This window comes from Etheostoma cragini, chromosome 12 (assembly GCF_013103735.1).
Source record: "Etheostoma cragini isolate CJK2018 chromosome 12, CSU_Ecrag_1.0, whole genome shotgun sequence".
NCBI lineage: Eukaryota > Metazoa > Chordata > Actinopteri > Perciformes > Percidae > Etheostoma > Etheostoma cragini.
In genome coordinates, this window is record NC_048418.1 from 3136300 (window position 1) to 3153368 (window position 17069).

General features: G+C 40.9%; 2 protein-coding genes across 2 annotated transcripts; one reads left to right on the plus strand and one right to left on the minus strand.

The window, feature by feature from the left end:
• The first annotated feature begins 1160 nt into the window (after nucleotides 1–1160).
• Nucleotides 1161–12318, plus strand: cdc14aa (cell division cycle 14Aa). Its single transcript, XM_034888556.1, has 14 exons — nucleotides 1161–1635; nucleotides 2501–2591; nucleotides 5508–5583; nucleotides 5790–5882; nucleotides 5987–6066; nucleotides 6248–6314; nucleotides 6693–6755; nucleotides 7813–7900; nucleotides 8271–8501; nucleotides 8983–9121; nucleotides 9779–10001; nucleotides 10563–10654; nucleotides 11298–11438; nucleotides 11987–12318. The coding sequence occupies exons 1-14, from the start codon at nucleotides 1590–1592 to the stop codon at nucleotides 12030–12032; spliced, it is 1476 nt and encodes a 491-aa protein (XP_034744447.1). The 5' UTR covers nucleotides 1161–1589; the 3' UTR covers nucleotides 12033–12318.
• Nucleotides 12319–13664: 1346 nt separating this feature from the next.
• On the minus strand, nucleotides 13665–16371 carry tmem70 (transmembrane protein 70). The gene is made up of 3 exons (XM_034888608.1): nucleotides 16080–16371; nucleotides 15130–15229; nucleotides 13665–14297 (listed from the first exon to the last, which is right to left on the minus strand). Exons 1-3 carry the CDS (start codon nucleotides 16260–16262, stop codon nucleotides 13858–13860), a joined length of 723 nt encoding a protein of 240 aa, XP_034744499.1. The 5' UTR covers nucleotides 16263–16371; the 3' UTR covers nucleotides 13665–13857.
• Between the last annotated feature and the right edge of the window lie 698 nt (nucleotides 16372–17069).

A 17069-nucleotide genomic window follows, 5' to 3' on the forward strand; every position in this document is an offset into this window, starting at 1 on the left:
GTTTAACATTACAACATGATTATTAAAATCATTCCGACAATTAGTAAGCTATTTTAATAACTTAGTATTCTATGCAAAAAAAAGTCCTTGGCTCACAAAACGTTGAAGACTCCTGGTTTAGATCACTTTAAGACACAAATGTGAGAGAAAAAGTCAGAGGATCCCCAAAGTCCTTAGGGTTCATCCTCTGAGGACCAGGAATGCTTGTACCAAATGTTGTGCCAATCCAATCTGTAAATGTTATTTTCTTTTTTTATGTAATTCATAGAATGAGTTAAACGTTAAACTTGTTCTCCTTCTTCTTTTATGTTGTTCATTATATTGTATGATACATGTTTCCTTTTTTTTATCCAAACACTATGAAAGTATCCATAATCTGTATCATTTGCTGTTGTCTGGGCCTCTTTTACAAGCTAAAAATGACCAGGGTGTCCCATTGCACATATCTGCATTATGTCTTATGATTGTACTTGTCTTTTGACTTTTGTGAATAAATTAAACTGATCAGTACTTTTCCAAATGTAACGGTAATCCATGTAATAGTTGTTGAGATATTTCACATCCTTACAGGGAAGTTGGAGGAGAATAACCATTCTACAAACAAGTAACTTTTATTCAGCACCTACTGTAGCCTCACCATCTCCAGCACTTGTCAAACTGTGTGATGTAAGTATTTAGTCGACCCCATGTGAAACTCACAGCTCAGCCAGGGAAATCAGGGAGCTCAGACATTTGGCACCTGGGCTTTGGCTCCGCACCCTTGGGTGACAGGATCCACCTACATTCCTCAGGCCTTGCAAGTCACTCTGCAGTGTTTGCTGTTTGAAATAAGTTATTATAATGTGACTTCATTTACACTATAAGACACGTCTTGTTACACTATAGAGGGCATGAATCTAAATTGAAAATATAAAACCGTATAATATGATACAGGCAGACTGGAAGAAATAAACATAAGTACAACATGGAAATAAAATACAGTTAATTAAATTGGCATTACAGTGAATCAGGAAGTACAACAATATAGCCTCATCCATGGATGAGTCAGCCTTTACCAGGCTTTCACAACATGCTTATGACCTATGCTTGTGTGTGTGTGTGTATGTGTGTGTGTGTGTGTGTGTGTGTGTGCGCGTGTGTGTGTGTGACCATGTTCAGAGCGGCAGGGAGATTAGCACTCACTCTGACTCTGGACAGCTTGGTGCGTATGTACAGCTTTTCTGATCGTTTGCTCGAACATTCCCAGAAACATTGAAATTAAGACATGGAGGCGCTTACTGATTCATTTGGGGGAAACTATTCAATTCAAACAGAGTCAAAAGGCATCTGACGAGCAGAAGGAGAGGAATTGTTGGGATTTTATTCAACTTTGGAGGCTTTTTTTACACGTGTGGATGAAGTAATGACAAGCTCATTTGTGCTGAATAAAGGACCCGCTATTGAGATATTTACAGAACTCGTGGTTTTCTGGACACATCTCAAGCAGCCTTATAACAGATCACACAGAAAAATCACATTATAGACTGGAACAGAAGACTTTTTATATTTGACAGTCATCCAAAAACGGAGATTAGGAATCACAGAGTCAGATGGCAGAGGAATATGAACAGTCTGGTGCGTCAGAATTTATTAAAGGTGAGTTACACATGATTGTATGGCATTTTATAATAAGTAATAGTCACATGTAATCACCTGTAAACCTCAGTGATATACATACATAGCTCATGTGAGGTTAGGATGATGTTACGTGTCATTGGGTAGCTACAACAAATAAAGCTGCATTGATTCAAGATTCAAAATCATTTATGAATCCCACAATGGGGAAATTCACACTGTTGCAGCAGCAAGGGATGGGGGGGGAGCTCGACAGAATAACCATCAGCAACGATTTTGATAATCGATTAATTGATACAGTAATTTCTCACAGCAAACACGGTGGGAAATCCTGTTTTCAGCCTCTCAAATATGGAAGTTTCACAAGATGCTGTTCATCACCTCAAATGAATTTAAACATTCCCACTTTTGGTTGATGTGATATGTAATACTCAGCATTAAAATGTTAAAATCATCAATACCTATGTTATGTTATTTTGTTAGGGATAGGTCATTTTAATCAACGGCACAGGGTGTGTCATTTGGTCGCCTGTTAGTGGCGACATGTGACCTTTGACCCCTTTCGGCAAAACCCAGGAAACGCCCAGGAACGCACGTTCAATCTCAATGTGGTTTGCGCCGTTTCGTTTTGCTACGGTTTTCTGGTTGAAGGACCTGTTTCTTTGGAACGACTGTGAAACGCTGATACCCAATCAGGTGATACCCAATCAGCAGAGACGGGTCTGTAAACAACAACAGGGCGTTCAACGTACCCGTTGTAAGGGTTCCTACACTGTCAGTGCATCGTGATGGGGAGCAATGAGCTGCTGAATGCCCCCCACTGTAGGACTAACTCTGTCTGTCTGTCTGTCTGTCTGTCTGTCTGTCTGAATACTGTACACAACAGACCGGCTGTACTTCACCACTCTGCGTGTCAAACCAAAGAACACAGCCAACACACACTACTTCAGTGTGGATGAGGAATTCGTCTACGAGAGGTAAGGCAGTGAAACAGAAGTACATAACGTTTATATAAAGTAAACGCTCTTGGTTTTTTTCATTTCTTTAAACCAATCACAATCGTCTTGGGCGGGGCCAAGATCCAGACACAAAGACGGTGGCTCTGCTAAATAGTCTCAGGAAGGAACTTGTTTTGGTGGAACATCTGTACCTTGCAAAAGAAAATGCCAAATACAATGTTAAATTAAACTAAACAATACAGTGACGTGAGCTATTTGAATTAGCTGCATACATACAAAACGTCCCAGTTGGACAGGAAATTCCGCAAACACGTTCTTTGTAAATCTTTACGATCATCCCCCGAAAGAACCAATCAGACCTGCCCTGTTGCACGATCCAAATGTTTTCCAAAACTTGCTATTTTCATTGTGTAGCTTGCCAGCTCAGCCCAGTCTCAAGCCAGTTTGTGAAATGGTCACGTTATTTAATCTATTGAGTTGTGTCCACGGACACGTTTACGTAGTTTTTTTTTCATGTTTTTGAGTACAAATTTTGATTAAATGTCTATGATTGTCAAGCATGTTTTGTGATCACAGCACGACTACGGTAACGAGTAGTATGAAAAGACGAAAAGCCGTGCAGCGAGGTTAGTTGGGATGGTGGATGGCTCAAACATCACAGGACTTTCACCCCGGAGACCCCGTTGTTCTTTTCCTAAACCCCACCGTCCCGTTGTTGTCGCGCGTAACCCCAGAGACTGCAGATTGTGTCCCGGCGTGTGCCGAGTCCTTTCCTTTCCTTTCCTTTCCTTTCCTTTCCTTTCCTTTCCTTTCCTTTCCTTTCCTAAATCCAACCTCCGTACGTCCGCATGGATGCCTCTTATTGTGTGCTGAGCACCTCGAAAAAAAGGAGAAATTGAAACACAATAGGTTATAATTCGTGCTCACCACCACAAAAAAACGTGATCTGAACGTGTCCGCGTACACAAGTCAATAGATTCCAAATAACGTGACTATTTCCATTTCTATATATATTTTTTTATAACGTGACCCTGTCAGCTGGCTCAAAGGCTGTTGTTTCCCCGAAAGTGAAAGGGATTTTGATAATGACAACACGTGGAGAGGAAGGTGATGTCAGGCTTTATCCCGAAAACATCCTTCCATGAAGATGTGAAGTTACCGGATGAAGAGCTCACAGGTTTTCAATCATTAAGAGGAGTCTGGCAATGATGATAATCATAACTCCTCGATGATGATTCAGTCTCCATAGTGTCCTAGATGTGATATTTGACAGAACATTCCACATTCAGGCACAGGGGACCAAGTCGGAAGTCTTAATTCATTTAATTTTATCTACTTAATCACACCCCGGTCATATTTTCCCTCCTTCCTTATTGCCTTCCTTTATGATTGGCCTAAATAATGCATTTAATAAGAAAACCTTTTCAGTTAGAGAAAACAAAATCTTGCAGGGCCGGGGTTAGAAGAGGGGCAGAGGGTCACAGCGCCCCCCCCCCCCCCCCCCCCCCCCCCCCCCAAAAGTCAATGGGCTAGAGTGCTGTCAATCTGACAGATGTGATTTCCATTGGATCACAGTACTGTCAACTGGCTGCCTGTTCTGCCCATTTTCTCAACTCTTCCCAAGACCAAAAAGTTTTTAAAAAATGTGTCTTGTATTCAGATTTCCAATTTGTTTAGACTAAAACGAAGAGGAACTAATACTGAATGTGTTGTTGTGGTTAGCATAAGTATGTTGTTCTATCCTATCCAATATTTCCTCTAGTTCTAAACAGATTTTCTATGCTGTCATCTGATAAAATAAGCCTCCCCCTCCCCCCGGATTATTGGTCCCCTCCATGCCACCCCACAAATCATGCAATTGCCCCTGCCTTTGTGGTGCAGTAAAATATATAAAGTATAATGAAGCAGACTGATGAGGAAGTACTCATTTACTTGTTTGAATCCCATTGTGTAACTGCAGTCCCTTACATGTTCAGCTAGTGGTTTTGATCCAAGTGTAAGATATGGGTCAAGATGAGATCAGTGGCTGTGCCCCGGGATGGAAAGAGGTTTAGCACAACCATTGAATAACACCATTCAAACTGGATTCAAAATCATTCTAATCTACCATTTTCTATGAACACAGTAGTGTTTGACGCTCCACGTTGCTCAAAATATTACAGAGGTAAACTCGGTGTAAGCCTGATAGCTTTTGTTGTCAACCAATTCCCTGTTCTTGGAGTGATAATAAAATGCAGAAAACCAAAAAATAATTTGCAATTCATGAAAAGAAAGGAAACAAGTTGCATATTACTTACTACTCAACTTCCTATGCTGAAAAGAGATTATTATGTCTGAGGGCAGTAATAGCTCCAGAGTTGTTGTTTTTTAAATATAGTTTTTACATGGAATTACAGCATAAGTACCGAAAAATTACTGACCCCAGTCTTCCACAGCAGCTATTTCATGAGTCCACTCGTCATCACAGCTAAAATTAAGACAAGATTAATCAGTACAATAGAAGAAAATATTAACAAAATGGGCACTTGTAAACCAAATGAACATATTAAATAAATGACAGAACAATAAGCACCTAAGATAGGCCTCTCCACACTACCTGGCTTCTTAGGTGCCCTTCCGAAAGCAGTAGATACGACACAGTATACGACATTTTTTCCAACGCTGCAACTCTAGCTATCTCACAAACCTACTCCATCCTTTCAGAAAGCATCCCTCTAAAGTTTTACTTTGTGAAGTTTAATTTAACACACACGTCTGATAAGCTTTTCTGTACACATATGGACATTAGGGAATTTGGGATGGGGTCTATACTTAGAAAAGCAAATATTTCCATGTGCAGGGCTTTCATATATGATATTGTATCATTCTTTTTTTATTTGATTATATTTAAAGTAAAGTGTATCACACATTCATCTGTTTCTCTCTGTTTTGCAGTTTCTATGCCGACTTTGGGCCCCTCAACCTGGCCATGCTGTACAGATACTGCTGCAAAGTCAATAACAAACTGAAGGTAATTAGTGAGCTGTTTTTCATTTTAAGGGTCGAGATGTTTTAAAAAAAATTAACCCACTTTCTTAGGCTGACAAGGTGTCAGTGGTGCTGAGGTGCTGTGGTGCCAATTCATATTGTGTGGTTATTGGGCAATTAAATCACGCGTGCTGTTGTGTAGTTGTTATGGATTTTCCATTGATTGGGACTTTTTTTTTGTCCCTTCAGTCCTTCACACTATCTAGAAAGAAACTGGTCCACTACACCAGTCACGACCAGAAGAAGAGAGCAAATAGAGCTCTTCTCATTGGTGCCTACGCTGTAAATATCTCTTTAATTGTCCTTCTATGCTTCTATTCATCCTGGTAATGTATATCCTTCAGTTGAGTGTCTATAAAACAATATTAATATAATCTTCCCTATAGGTAATCTATTTGAAAAGAAGCCCAGAAGAAGCCTACAGGACTCTGATCTCAGGAAACAACACAAGCTACCTACCGTTTAGGTAACACACACATACACACACACACACACACACACACACACACACACACACACACACACACACACACACACACACACACACACACACACACACAAACACACACACACACACACACACACACACACACTCTCTATGGTGGCTAGTGTGGCTATTTAGCATTGTGTGTGTGTGTGTCCCAAAGGGATGCAGCAACGGGCGAGTGCTCCTTCAACCTCACCGTCCTCGACTGCTTACAAGGAATACGCAAGGTAAACAACAACACAAACCCACAGGGACTACTTAAAGCTGCAGTGGGTACAGTGCAAAAAAACACACCAGGATTTAAAGTAGAGTGAGTTGTCATCCTGCAGCTCTCCCTCTCCCCTCTTTGTCGCTCGCACAGGCAGAACAGTCCATAGGAACGCTCTTTTTCTCTGACATGACATGTGATTGGCCGATAACTCTCCCGTGACAGCTAGATTATCTAAAGCCAGAAAACAGAGCCAAGAGGAGGTCAACTATGCCTAGTTTTTCATTTTAAAATAGACAAAAACAAGGGTCATGAGGAGATAAATTACATCCCAGTATCATACTTTATTTAATATACAAATGCGCTGAATCCACTGTCCTCTTTGTCTCTCATCTAGGCATTTCAGCATGGTTTCTTTGACTTTGAAAACTTTGATGTGGAGGAATATGAACATTATGAGGTGAGGAGGGCACACAGTCACTACACACACACACACAGACCCACTGGCATTACAGCTAAAAGGCACAGTTAAAAAACATCCAAATCCTTGCATGTAACAATAAAAGACTACAGATGTATGTGAAAGACAAGGAGCATTGGATGTGTTGAGACGGTGTAGCAGGACCATCTGATGCGGTGCAGCATGCTAGGTCGGCCCTGAGGCACAACGACATTGTAGGGCACGTCCAGTTGGGAAGAGGAGGCCTTGGCCTTACAGCAAGTAAGCCAACTTGGCATAAGGCGTTAACATCAGACAGGGGGAAAATGGGTGACAAGGTCACGAGGATGGGAAAAGAAGCGCAAGGGCTTTGTCTCTTGCCAAGCAGGGACAACGGATGAGGTGGGAAGGCCTGGAGAGCTGGAGGGAGCTCTTTTCACCTGAGCCACCATCCTTAGGCCAGACTTGGTACTCTGGTCCCTTTCCTGAATGTAAAGGTTTATTAGTACATATGCACAATATGAAAAGTACAGAGTCTTTGGAGATTAGACTCCATCGTTATTTAAATAATGTATAAGGGGCATAGAAGCCATGAGTAGGCATATGCCCTGATGGAGTCTAGACACTGGTGGTGGTAAAGAAGCCCGAAGACCGGATAAAAGGAGCCAACGGGAGCGATCCGCTGGAGGACCCAGGGTGCCGTGGGTGACCGGAGGTGAAAGGGGAAGAGGAGAGTTGCACTCTTTGCCTGAAATGACAACTGACAGCAGCAGAGAAAAGAAGAGATTTAAAGCGGGGACGCACTGCTGTGATTGGCTCGTGGAATTCATGGCCAATTCTGGTTGGTTTAATTGAAAAGTGAACGCCCTGAAACAGCTGATCAGTGTAGAAAGCGACAGACGTAATTGAAATTTAGAAGTCTTCCTGAAAGAATTTACCCTCAACTTCTGAGCAATTGTGTTATGTTTGTTACATTACCTGTTGTGTTACACATAGTGGGAGTGGCTCAGTCACAAACTTGCATCTCCTTCTTTTCTCTTTTTTACTGTGTTAAAGTGTTAATTGTGTTTTTATTCAGCGAGTAGAAAACGGGGACATGAACTGGATCATTCCAGGGAAGATTCTGGCATTCAGCAGTCCTCACGCTCACAGTAAGATAGAGAACGGTGAGTCAATTCTACTCAATTCAGTTCAATTCAATTCAAGGTCTAGACAAAACTCTATAATTTACAAAGACCCAACAATTCCAGTAAGTCAGATTCCATGTAAAGCCTCTTCTCCAAACCGGGTTTAAACACTTTTTACCAAGGGCAGGAAATCTTGGATTTTATTAAATTAATTAATTTAAAGTCAGCATGGGAAGTTTTATTCTGAAAAATGGTCCACGTGACATTTTTAACCATAATTAAATTGTTTGTTACATAAGTCAGGTACAGGTTATTTGAATGGAAAGGCTTCATGGTATTATATCATGGTGTACTGTATAACTACTGTACTTTTCCTCAGTGCTAAGAAATCATATTGATTGTTTTCCAGGTTATCCTCTCCACGCACCAGAGGCATATTTTCCATACTTTCGCCAAAATGGCATCACAGCTGTGGTCCGTTTAAACAGGAAGTTGTATGACAGCAGGCAGTTTGAGGACGCAGGTATTGAGCACCATGACCTCTTCTTCCTGGATGGGACCACGCCCTCTGACCTCATCATCAGACGCTTCCTGCACGTGTGCGAAAGTACTGAAGGAGCTGTGGCTGTGCACTGTAAAGGTACAAGTGGATTTGTGTGTATTGATTTTATTTTGTTTTTGTAGTCTGGATCAACGGAAGTACCTTTCCAGGATGGTTGCCGTTCTCTAACTCTGTTTGCTTCGGAAAACAACAAGAATCTTTGATTTAGCAAGCTACATGCTTGTGTATCGTGTACATTTAGGATGGTGCAACAAGGCAGGCCTGCTTGGTTCTTTCTGGGAAAGATTGCATAGATTTACAAAGAATATGTTTACGGCATTTACTGTCTAACTGGGACGTTTTGGGACCAATTGGTGGGATTGCTGTGGACAAAGTACACACGGCGAAACACTGCTAAGAGCTAAACATGTTTCATTGTATCCAGCTAATTTAAATAGCTCACGTTACTGTAATCCACTTGTTTTTATAATGCAGTTGTTATTGTAAATAAACCTTTCTTCGTTTGTTTCTAACTTGTAACTCTGAAGCTTCTCTTTTGAACCACTTCATCCAATCACAGCTGGCCTGGGCCGTACAGGCACTCTGATTGGCTGCTACCTGATGAAGCACTTCCGGTTCACGGCAGCTGAGGCCATTGCGTGGAACAGAATTTGCCGGCCTGGATCCATCATTGGTCCCCAGCAGAACTTCTTAGAGGAGTGAGTGTCAGTCTCAGATGTGGCCCCGCATTATAAACAGCCATCGCTTGTTTTCACCTTGATGAGACGGCTCTGAGGATAATTATAGAGAATTCAGGACTGGTCATTTTGGTTCAGAGTGAAATGCATTGACAGCTGTTTGATGGTTGGCATGGAATTTGCTTGTTTAAAAGCCAAACGAAATCCATGTTATCCATGAAATAAGAGTCCTTTAAAAAAAAATCTGCCTGCTTCTATGGGAATTAGGGAATTAATAGGGGTGTCTATGTTCATGCCCTCTGTATTTTGAGGAAGAACATTTATTCATTCATGATAGATTATTCATTCACAAAGAAAATTGGTGTCTTTAAGGTTGGGTATTTCCTCATTTTTTAATAAAGGCATTAGGATCAATTTCTAAAAGATCATTTTTTATTCCTCTTTTTAGTCATTTTAAGCACATTCATGAGCAGCACTGTATACATACCAGGACAAATGAAAGGATAAAAGGACAATTAAAAAGATATTTACAGTGTAGGCACCGTAGAGAAGAACACCATTTTCTCTCTTCTTCTGGTCATGACCTTTCCGCACAGTGTGAAGGACTGAAGTGACAAAAAGTGTGTGTGTTTGTGTGTGTGTGTGTGTGTGTGTGTTTGTGTGTGTGTGTGTGTGTAGGAAACAGCACAGTTTGTGGGTCCAGGGTGACGTCCATCGCTCCAAGCAGAAGCTCCTCCGGCAGAGGCTGAGTCGCCGGCAGCAGCTGCAGCAGCAGCGTCAGCAGCAGCTCCACAGCGTGGACCCCGAGGGGGGGAAACAGGAAGCCATGTCCCACCTTCTCTCCAGCATGGACGACCTGTCAATCAACACCACCCTTTATAAATCCTACAGCTTGGATGAGGTGAGGGGGGGAACTTTCTGGCATCTTTATGTTTGTTTTTGTGATAAACGTTTTATTGATACATACCTAAAGGAAAAGTAGTGAGGTTACACAGTGATGGATGGCTAATAAAGTGAAATAATGTTCACAAATGTCCATGCAAGCAAACGTATTTGCGTATAAAACTAGCGATCCACAACATGAGAAAACCAACAAAACACGTATCGGAATACATTTAAACCAAAAAGTATAATAGTATAAAAAAGTATTTTTTTAAATAGTAACAAAGTGGTATATAGTAATATAGTAATAAAATAGATAAATAAAACAACTTTCTGGCCGTTTTATTATTGTTCCCCTGTAAATGAGGATTGCTGTACTTAAAACTGTCAACAGACAAGTGGTTTATACAGTACGTTTATTTAAAATTACATTTTTTATTTTCTTGAAAGTTCAACTTCAAAAATATTTTAATTTCCTACATATATTACTCTCTCTTTCTCTCTCTTTCTCACTATTCCTGCGTGTGTGTGTGTGTGTGTGTGTGTGTGTTTGTGTGTGTGTGTGTGTGTGTGTGTGTAGAATTACAGTGTTGAAGGCAGTCTGTCACAGGGAGACAAACTGAAAGCACTGAAGGGAAAACGACCACCTAGATCGGCCTCCTCCTCTTCGAGGTACAACTGGATCATAACTTGGTTTTTGTTTAGCATTAAAGTTATAACTGGCGTAGTTGTTAGGGTTAAAGGAAGATTGCCATTTTGAGAATTACACTTGTGTCTGTCAGTGAAAGGGAAAAATTTGCCACCTTTTATGTGGATGTCCACTCAGTCTTGATAGTAATTTATAGCAAATTCTTTTTATGGTTTTTTCTCTAATCCCAGAACGTGTACTACCAAAATAGTAATTTATTCTATCATTGTTACTTACAGTATAAATGCAATTATAGTGAAAATGAATGATTCCCCATTTTGCTGAGAAATGCCGTAGAACCCCCTCAAGGAAAACTTTGAAAACCACTTACCCAGAATACGTTAAAACACCTGTGGGTGTGCAGAGCATTTAAGTATTACATCTTTAACCTTTCAAAGATTGTGTTATGACGTTTACAGTTCATTCACGTTTTGTGTACACAGCATAAAATGATACTTGTGTTTCCATTTGTCAATTGGTGGCAATTTCTTTTCTTTTTTTTCACCTCCGGCATAAATGATGTCATACCTGTTAGTTTAAATTTGCCGGTATGATTCTATTTCAATGGTTTGGAAAATCAAAAACATAGATCTGTTCTGTATGTGCATCTCTGTGTTTTCTATTCAGGTTAAACCTGTCCAAGGCCTCTCACTGCTCCATTCTCCCACCCCCAAAGTCCCCCAGAGTCCCCCTCTCCTTCCCCTCCTCTTCTTCCTCTTCTAAGAAGCTGGTACGAAGCTCGTCTACCTTCGCCACGCAGATCAAAAGGTGAGTGTCCATTTCTTCTTCCATTTAAAATTAGGGCTGCACAATCAACTGCAATTTTATCAAAACTGCAATATGGACTAGTACAATATACAAATTGCAGGGGGGTCTCAAACACAATAATCTTTGTTTTGGTACAGATTCTCGCGGAAATCACACTATAACCATATACATATTTTGTTTTTATTTTAACAATTTCATAAAATTGACATTGGACTGTTCGGGCCTAGCCGTTGTCTGTTAATACCCGACAACTGACATCTTGTTGAGCATTAACTTTACATAAATTATCATTCCCTCTAATATCGTGAATCATATCGCGATTGCAAAATAATCCCAACTAGATGTATGTCTCTATATCGTGCAGCCCTATTTAAAATGCTCTTTTGAAATGCAGTGGATCAAAACAACACAACACCGACATGTAAATAAGCTGAAACATCTAACTGACCATCGTACAGAAATGTGTATTATTTCTCATGTCATCCTCCATATTAAATATAATAGCCTTGATCAATAAAATGTAGAATTTTAAAGCACATTCCTTTCTCTCTCTCTCAGCTTGAGTCTGTTCCACACCAGGAACGCTGCCACTAACTGACTCCACAGTTTGTCGAGTCAACAGGGGATGAAGTCGTGAACCGGACCACCAACATGCTGTGGTTGTCTAGGCCTTAAACATTTTATCCACCTTGACTAATGTTTTGATTATTTGTAACTGCAGGGATTCCCAGAATCGAGTTTTGTAGAGTCCACTTAAAGTTAAAGTAATACTAGAGAACTTGTTCCGTTTCGGTCCCCCTACAGGTTGGAAGCAGAACTGTCCATTACATTACGTTGCCAAATGAGTTTCAGTGCACGATCACGGAAGGCTTGTATCACGTGGACGCGACGTTGTTGTTATTACTTAGAATTCCTCACGGGGAGACAGAAACTACGCACCATAGCTTTAGTTTAGTAAATGTTTGTCTTGAAACAAGCAAGGAACGCTGAGTATGAGCGGTTTTATTTCGTATGAGCTTCGCCCTCTAAGGCCTGCACTACTGGGTTTATCCCTTCCCGCATGTGCAGTCGTGAAGACTTCTTTCCCGCCCTTGCGTCCAGCACGGGCCTCAACTATGTCCGCAGTTACTGTATATGTACACAGCGGACCCGTTGTTTGTCTCCCAAACATCAGATTTTTTCTTCAACTAATGTGCTGTGAGCAGGTGGCCCGGACCTTAGAGGGTAAGCCCATACTCATAGAATCTAGAGTTACAATATGTAACTATCGTTATATGCATACACTGTATGTCAGTAATCAACCTTGGATGTTTAAGTTGCCAACAATAGGTCATTTATTCAAGCCATTTATAAAATGAAAATGCATATGTTGAAATTATTTGTTTTATTTCTTTCAAATGCTAATGTCCTATGCATATGCTGTTCAGTTTTCAAACAGAAAGCTGTTACAATTATGAAATACATTAATCTGGTCATGGATTATGTTTGACCGTTGCTGCTGATGTTCTATGAATCTTTTGTCAAATCACGGGTTGATTCAAAAGAAATAAAAATAGTCACTTGATTTATTCAATTGAGTAAGATGGCTAGTCTTGAGTGATCCTCAGAGATTGTTATTTTTTTAAATGAAGAATAAAGGTTGCTGATGATGAAAAAAATGATTCATATGGCCCTTGGTTATGCATGCAGAAAGGTGAAATTCCTGATTACATCAAGTATGATATAAGATTTAGTGATCAAAGTCTTGATTTTTAAAGAAGTTGGACAGTGAATGTGCACGGTCACGACTAGGGTGGGAATCACCAGACACCTCCCTATTCGATATCATCACAATACTAATGCCACCATACGATATTATTGCGATATTAAACATATTGCAATATTCCGAGATATACAATTGTAATTTATAACCTTTTCCCAACTTCTAATTTTTCCCCAATTTCAAATGACGTCCCCGAAAGAAAACTTTGTCAACAATTGTTTTGTCTAAAAAAATAAAATAATAATTCTGTTTGTTCATAAAACTTATTACAAAATGGGATTGTCAAGCAGACAAACTGACCATCACATATATAATGAAAGATATAATAATTGGCGCCTGTTTATCGATAGTTTTGCCACTAAAAATATCTCGATACGATGCTGTATTGATTTTTTCAACCAACCACTAGTCACGACACAGTTGCAGAGATCAACAAAAGGAAACCGTGTCAAACACGTAACAGGTCATGTTGATGACATAATTTATTAACATGAAACATCCATCAACATACTGACAGATAAAACATCTGGAAATCTACTTGAGAGTTATTAAAGTCCACTGTGGATATCCACCCTGGTTGAAATGTTCTTGTATGTACTGTGCAGTTTGGTGTTGCAAATATAATTCAAATACTAAACCCACATTCAACCCAGCGGTTCAGCTCTTATCAGGTCTATCTATGTCGTCTGTGTCGAAGCTGAAGGGCTTATCGTAGCCCATCAGGTGGTTGTAGTCATGTGGAATGGGGAACATGTCCGGGTTTACCAGCAGCCCCATCTCACCAGCGTACAAGGTGGTAAACATCTTGCTGACTGCCGGGATCCGGACCTGCCTCTGGTGAAACACGTTCCTTTTCTCAGTGAGAAACACGCTGTAGGTGATGGCAGTGTAGGTGTCCGTGTCGGGGTTGTGGTACAGGCGCACCACGTAGCCCTTGGTGATGATGTGGAGGAGGACGGGGGTGAGGAAGGTGAAAAATCCAATAACTCCACAGAACGCGGCCTTCATGACAAAGCCCTGGACTCCGGTCTTCAGGAGGATGTGTGGCATGAGGAAGAGGCTGGCCCCGCTGGTGCTGTAAGAAAACATCTTCACCCCTGGCAAAAGAGGAGATTCAGAGAACCCTGGTTACAGAAGCCATGGTTACACTCTTCCTAGGTCTTGCATTGGCATTAGCCAGACCTTCCTCCACAGCGCTGCTGAGGAAGGTCTGGCTAGTCCACACAGCATTCAAGTATAGGGATAAAACGTGCTCAGGTTTATTGGCATTTCTTTAAACCAATCACAATCGTCTTGGGCGGTGCTAACAGCCGGCGACAATGGTGCTGACTCCGCGAAATAGCCTCAGTTTGGTGGAACATGTGTATGTTCAAAAGCTGTTTTAGTTGTGTAACACGTAACTCAGGTTGGACAGACGGTCTAGCTAGCTGTCTGGATTTACCCTGCAGAGATCTGAGAGGCAGAATGCAAACACAAAGGAAGCGATATGGACCTTTCAATACACTGCTATCATAAGGCATGTATCCAAGTATTGTACAGTATACGTGTCTGTCAGCATGCCCCCAATGGTGGGGATTGCTGTTGAATACCACTTGACCGGTGACATGCGATGCTTCAAACGTCACTGGGCCTTCATTCACACACGAGGACATGCACGCAGACGTACGTATGTGGGGACGCACATACTGTACGTGTACACAAACACACCTTGAATTTATAATTGGATGTTCATGGCTATGTGAAAATGATTTTCCAATTGCACTTAAGGTTTAAATACTTAGTCTTAGATTCTCATTTGGCTTTTACTTGTCGTCTGGAAGGTTTTCCATCTCGTTTGTGTGTGTTAAATTAATCTGCATTATTACGGATGGATGTCTGTCCTGGATTTACTGTGGGGTGAAAAAACTCAAACCAGGGGAAAGTGACTACCTCGAACAGCCGTTCCCAGGCTGCCAGTGTAAATGAGGTTCCCATCCTCGGAGTGGGTCGCCGCAGAGAGACAACGGCTGGACGGACAGCGGGACTGCCCCTAAACACAGAAACAGAAGAAAAACACACAATTAAAGCTGGCTTTGGCAGGGTTTGGCTACTCTGTTAGTCTCGTATGATGACTAGACTGTAAAGCCCAATATCAGAGGTTTCCCATCTATGCTTTGTATTTTAAAAAAACAAACAAGAACAACACATTTTATTCTAGACTCCTATCTGGTCGCAGACACAGGACACTTAGATGGTAAAAGGAACATCATAGCTTGCTAATCGCAAGAATGCACCAGTCTGTTTCTTTTTGGTCTGCATGTAGTGCATGTTGTGTGTTAGTGAAGTAATGGCTTTTTTTATGTGAGAGTGTCCTGTTCTCGCACACACTTGTCACCTCCGTGTTGGTTTATTGGCTATCAACGTTCACAATCAGAGATTGTGGAAAGAAAGAAGATACAACTGCAAGTGATCATCAGGGCATGTCTCTCTTCAGTCTGTTTTTACACTCTGTCTGTGTTCTGCAGTCTACAGAACTACAATATTGTTTATTGTATTAAAAAAAGGCAAATACTGGTCTTCCAGCCATGGGTTGTTTCAGCGCAGCCAACAAGCTAAACTGTGACGACGGTGCTATATTTAGCGGTTTTATGTGCTGAGTCGGAAGCTAACTTCAGACACAGATGCTTTACAGTTTTAAAATGAAGTTTGGAAACGGCACAGGTGTTTAATGAATGTGAGAGTCCCGTTGTTTTAGCTGCTAGCGCTAACCAAGCTAACGTTAACCTCTAGCTCTGTTTAACGTCCCAATAGTCATGTTAATTAGCATAACATTGTTATTAGCTTGCTGACTACGCTATGTATCTGTCAAGAAAACACAATGACAACTTGGAGTTAAATACCTTGTTATTTAAGTTGAGGAACGACCTTCTGTTAGCATGATCCGTTAGCTGGTTCCCACTCGCTCCCCGGAAACAAGACCCGGTAAACGGCGCGGCGTGTCGCGCAGGCGCAGTGTGACTGTTACTGAAGGCCTGAGCAGCAACACATGGTCTCAGTCTACGCAGAAGATTCACAGAAAACATTGCTAGTTTGCTAGTGACCCTGACTGCTTCATTGAATTTCACACACGCTGGAAGCTATCCGTCCATGTTTCTGCTTCCGCTTCTACTTCTTCTTCCTATTGCACAACAAACTAGCATGACAGGTACATGCGCCACCCAGTGTACCGGAGGCGAGTGACATGCTAACCCTTATTTCTGTAACCATGTTGTACTACACGTTTTCCTTTACAACTGTTCTTTTTAACTACCCAAAATAACATGATTGATCCCAAACAATGCTCTTTGGCAAGTACAAATCTCGACTCTTCTCATTCATTTCGGGGTGTCTAATAAAGTGCTTTTGAAATAGTGAGTAAAAGTTGGAATTTTCCAGTCTGTGATTATCCATCAACATACTTTCCTTTAATTTTAGTCGAAATAATTCCTAATTTCTGCTTTTCTAATCAAACATTAGGTAAAATTCCCTAAAAAATGAGGTTTACCAACCATGATTCCCAAAATAACTGTAAAACTAAAGTTAATTAGTTTGTTAAGTAGCCTGGTGTTGAACCCTGAAAAATAAATCGTAAAGAGTGTTAAAAAAAAAGAGACAAAACGTAAGAAAAAGTAAAAAATAAAAACAACGTCAAAAGTGTTAAAAAAACAGGGACACAAATGGAAGAAAAAGTAAAAAAAAAAAGTAAAAATAAATAAATAAAAAGGGTCAAAAGTGTTGATTTTCAATTTTGATGGGAAGACATCGGTGACATCTGCTGACAGAACGCAGCGTGCGCCTTAATGCACGTCACGGGCACAGAACAACCACGGGGGGGGGGGGGGGGGGGGGGG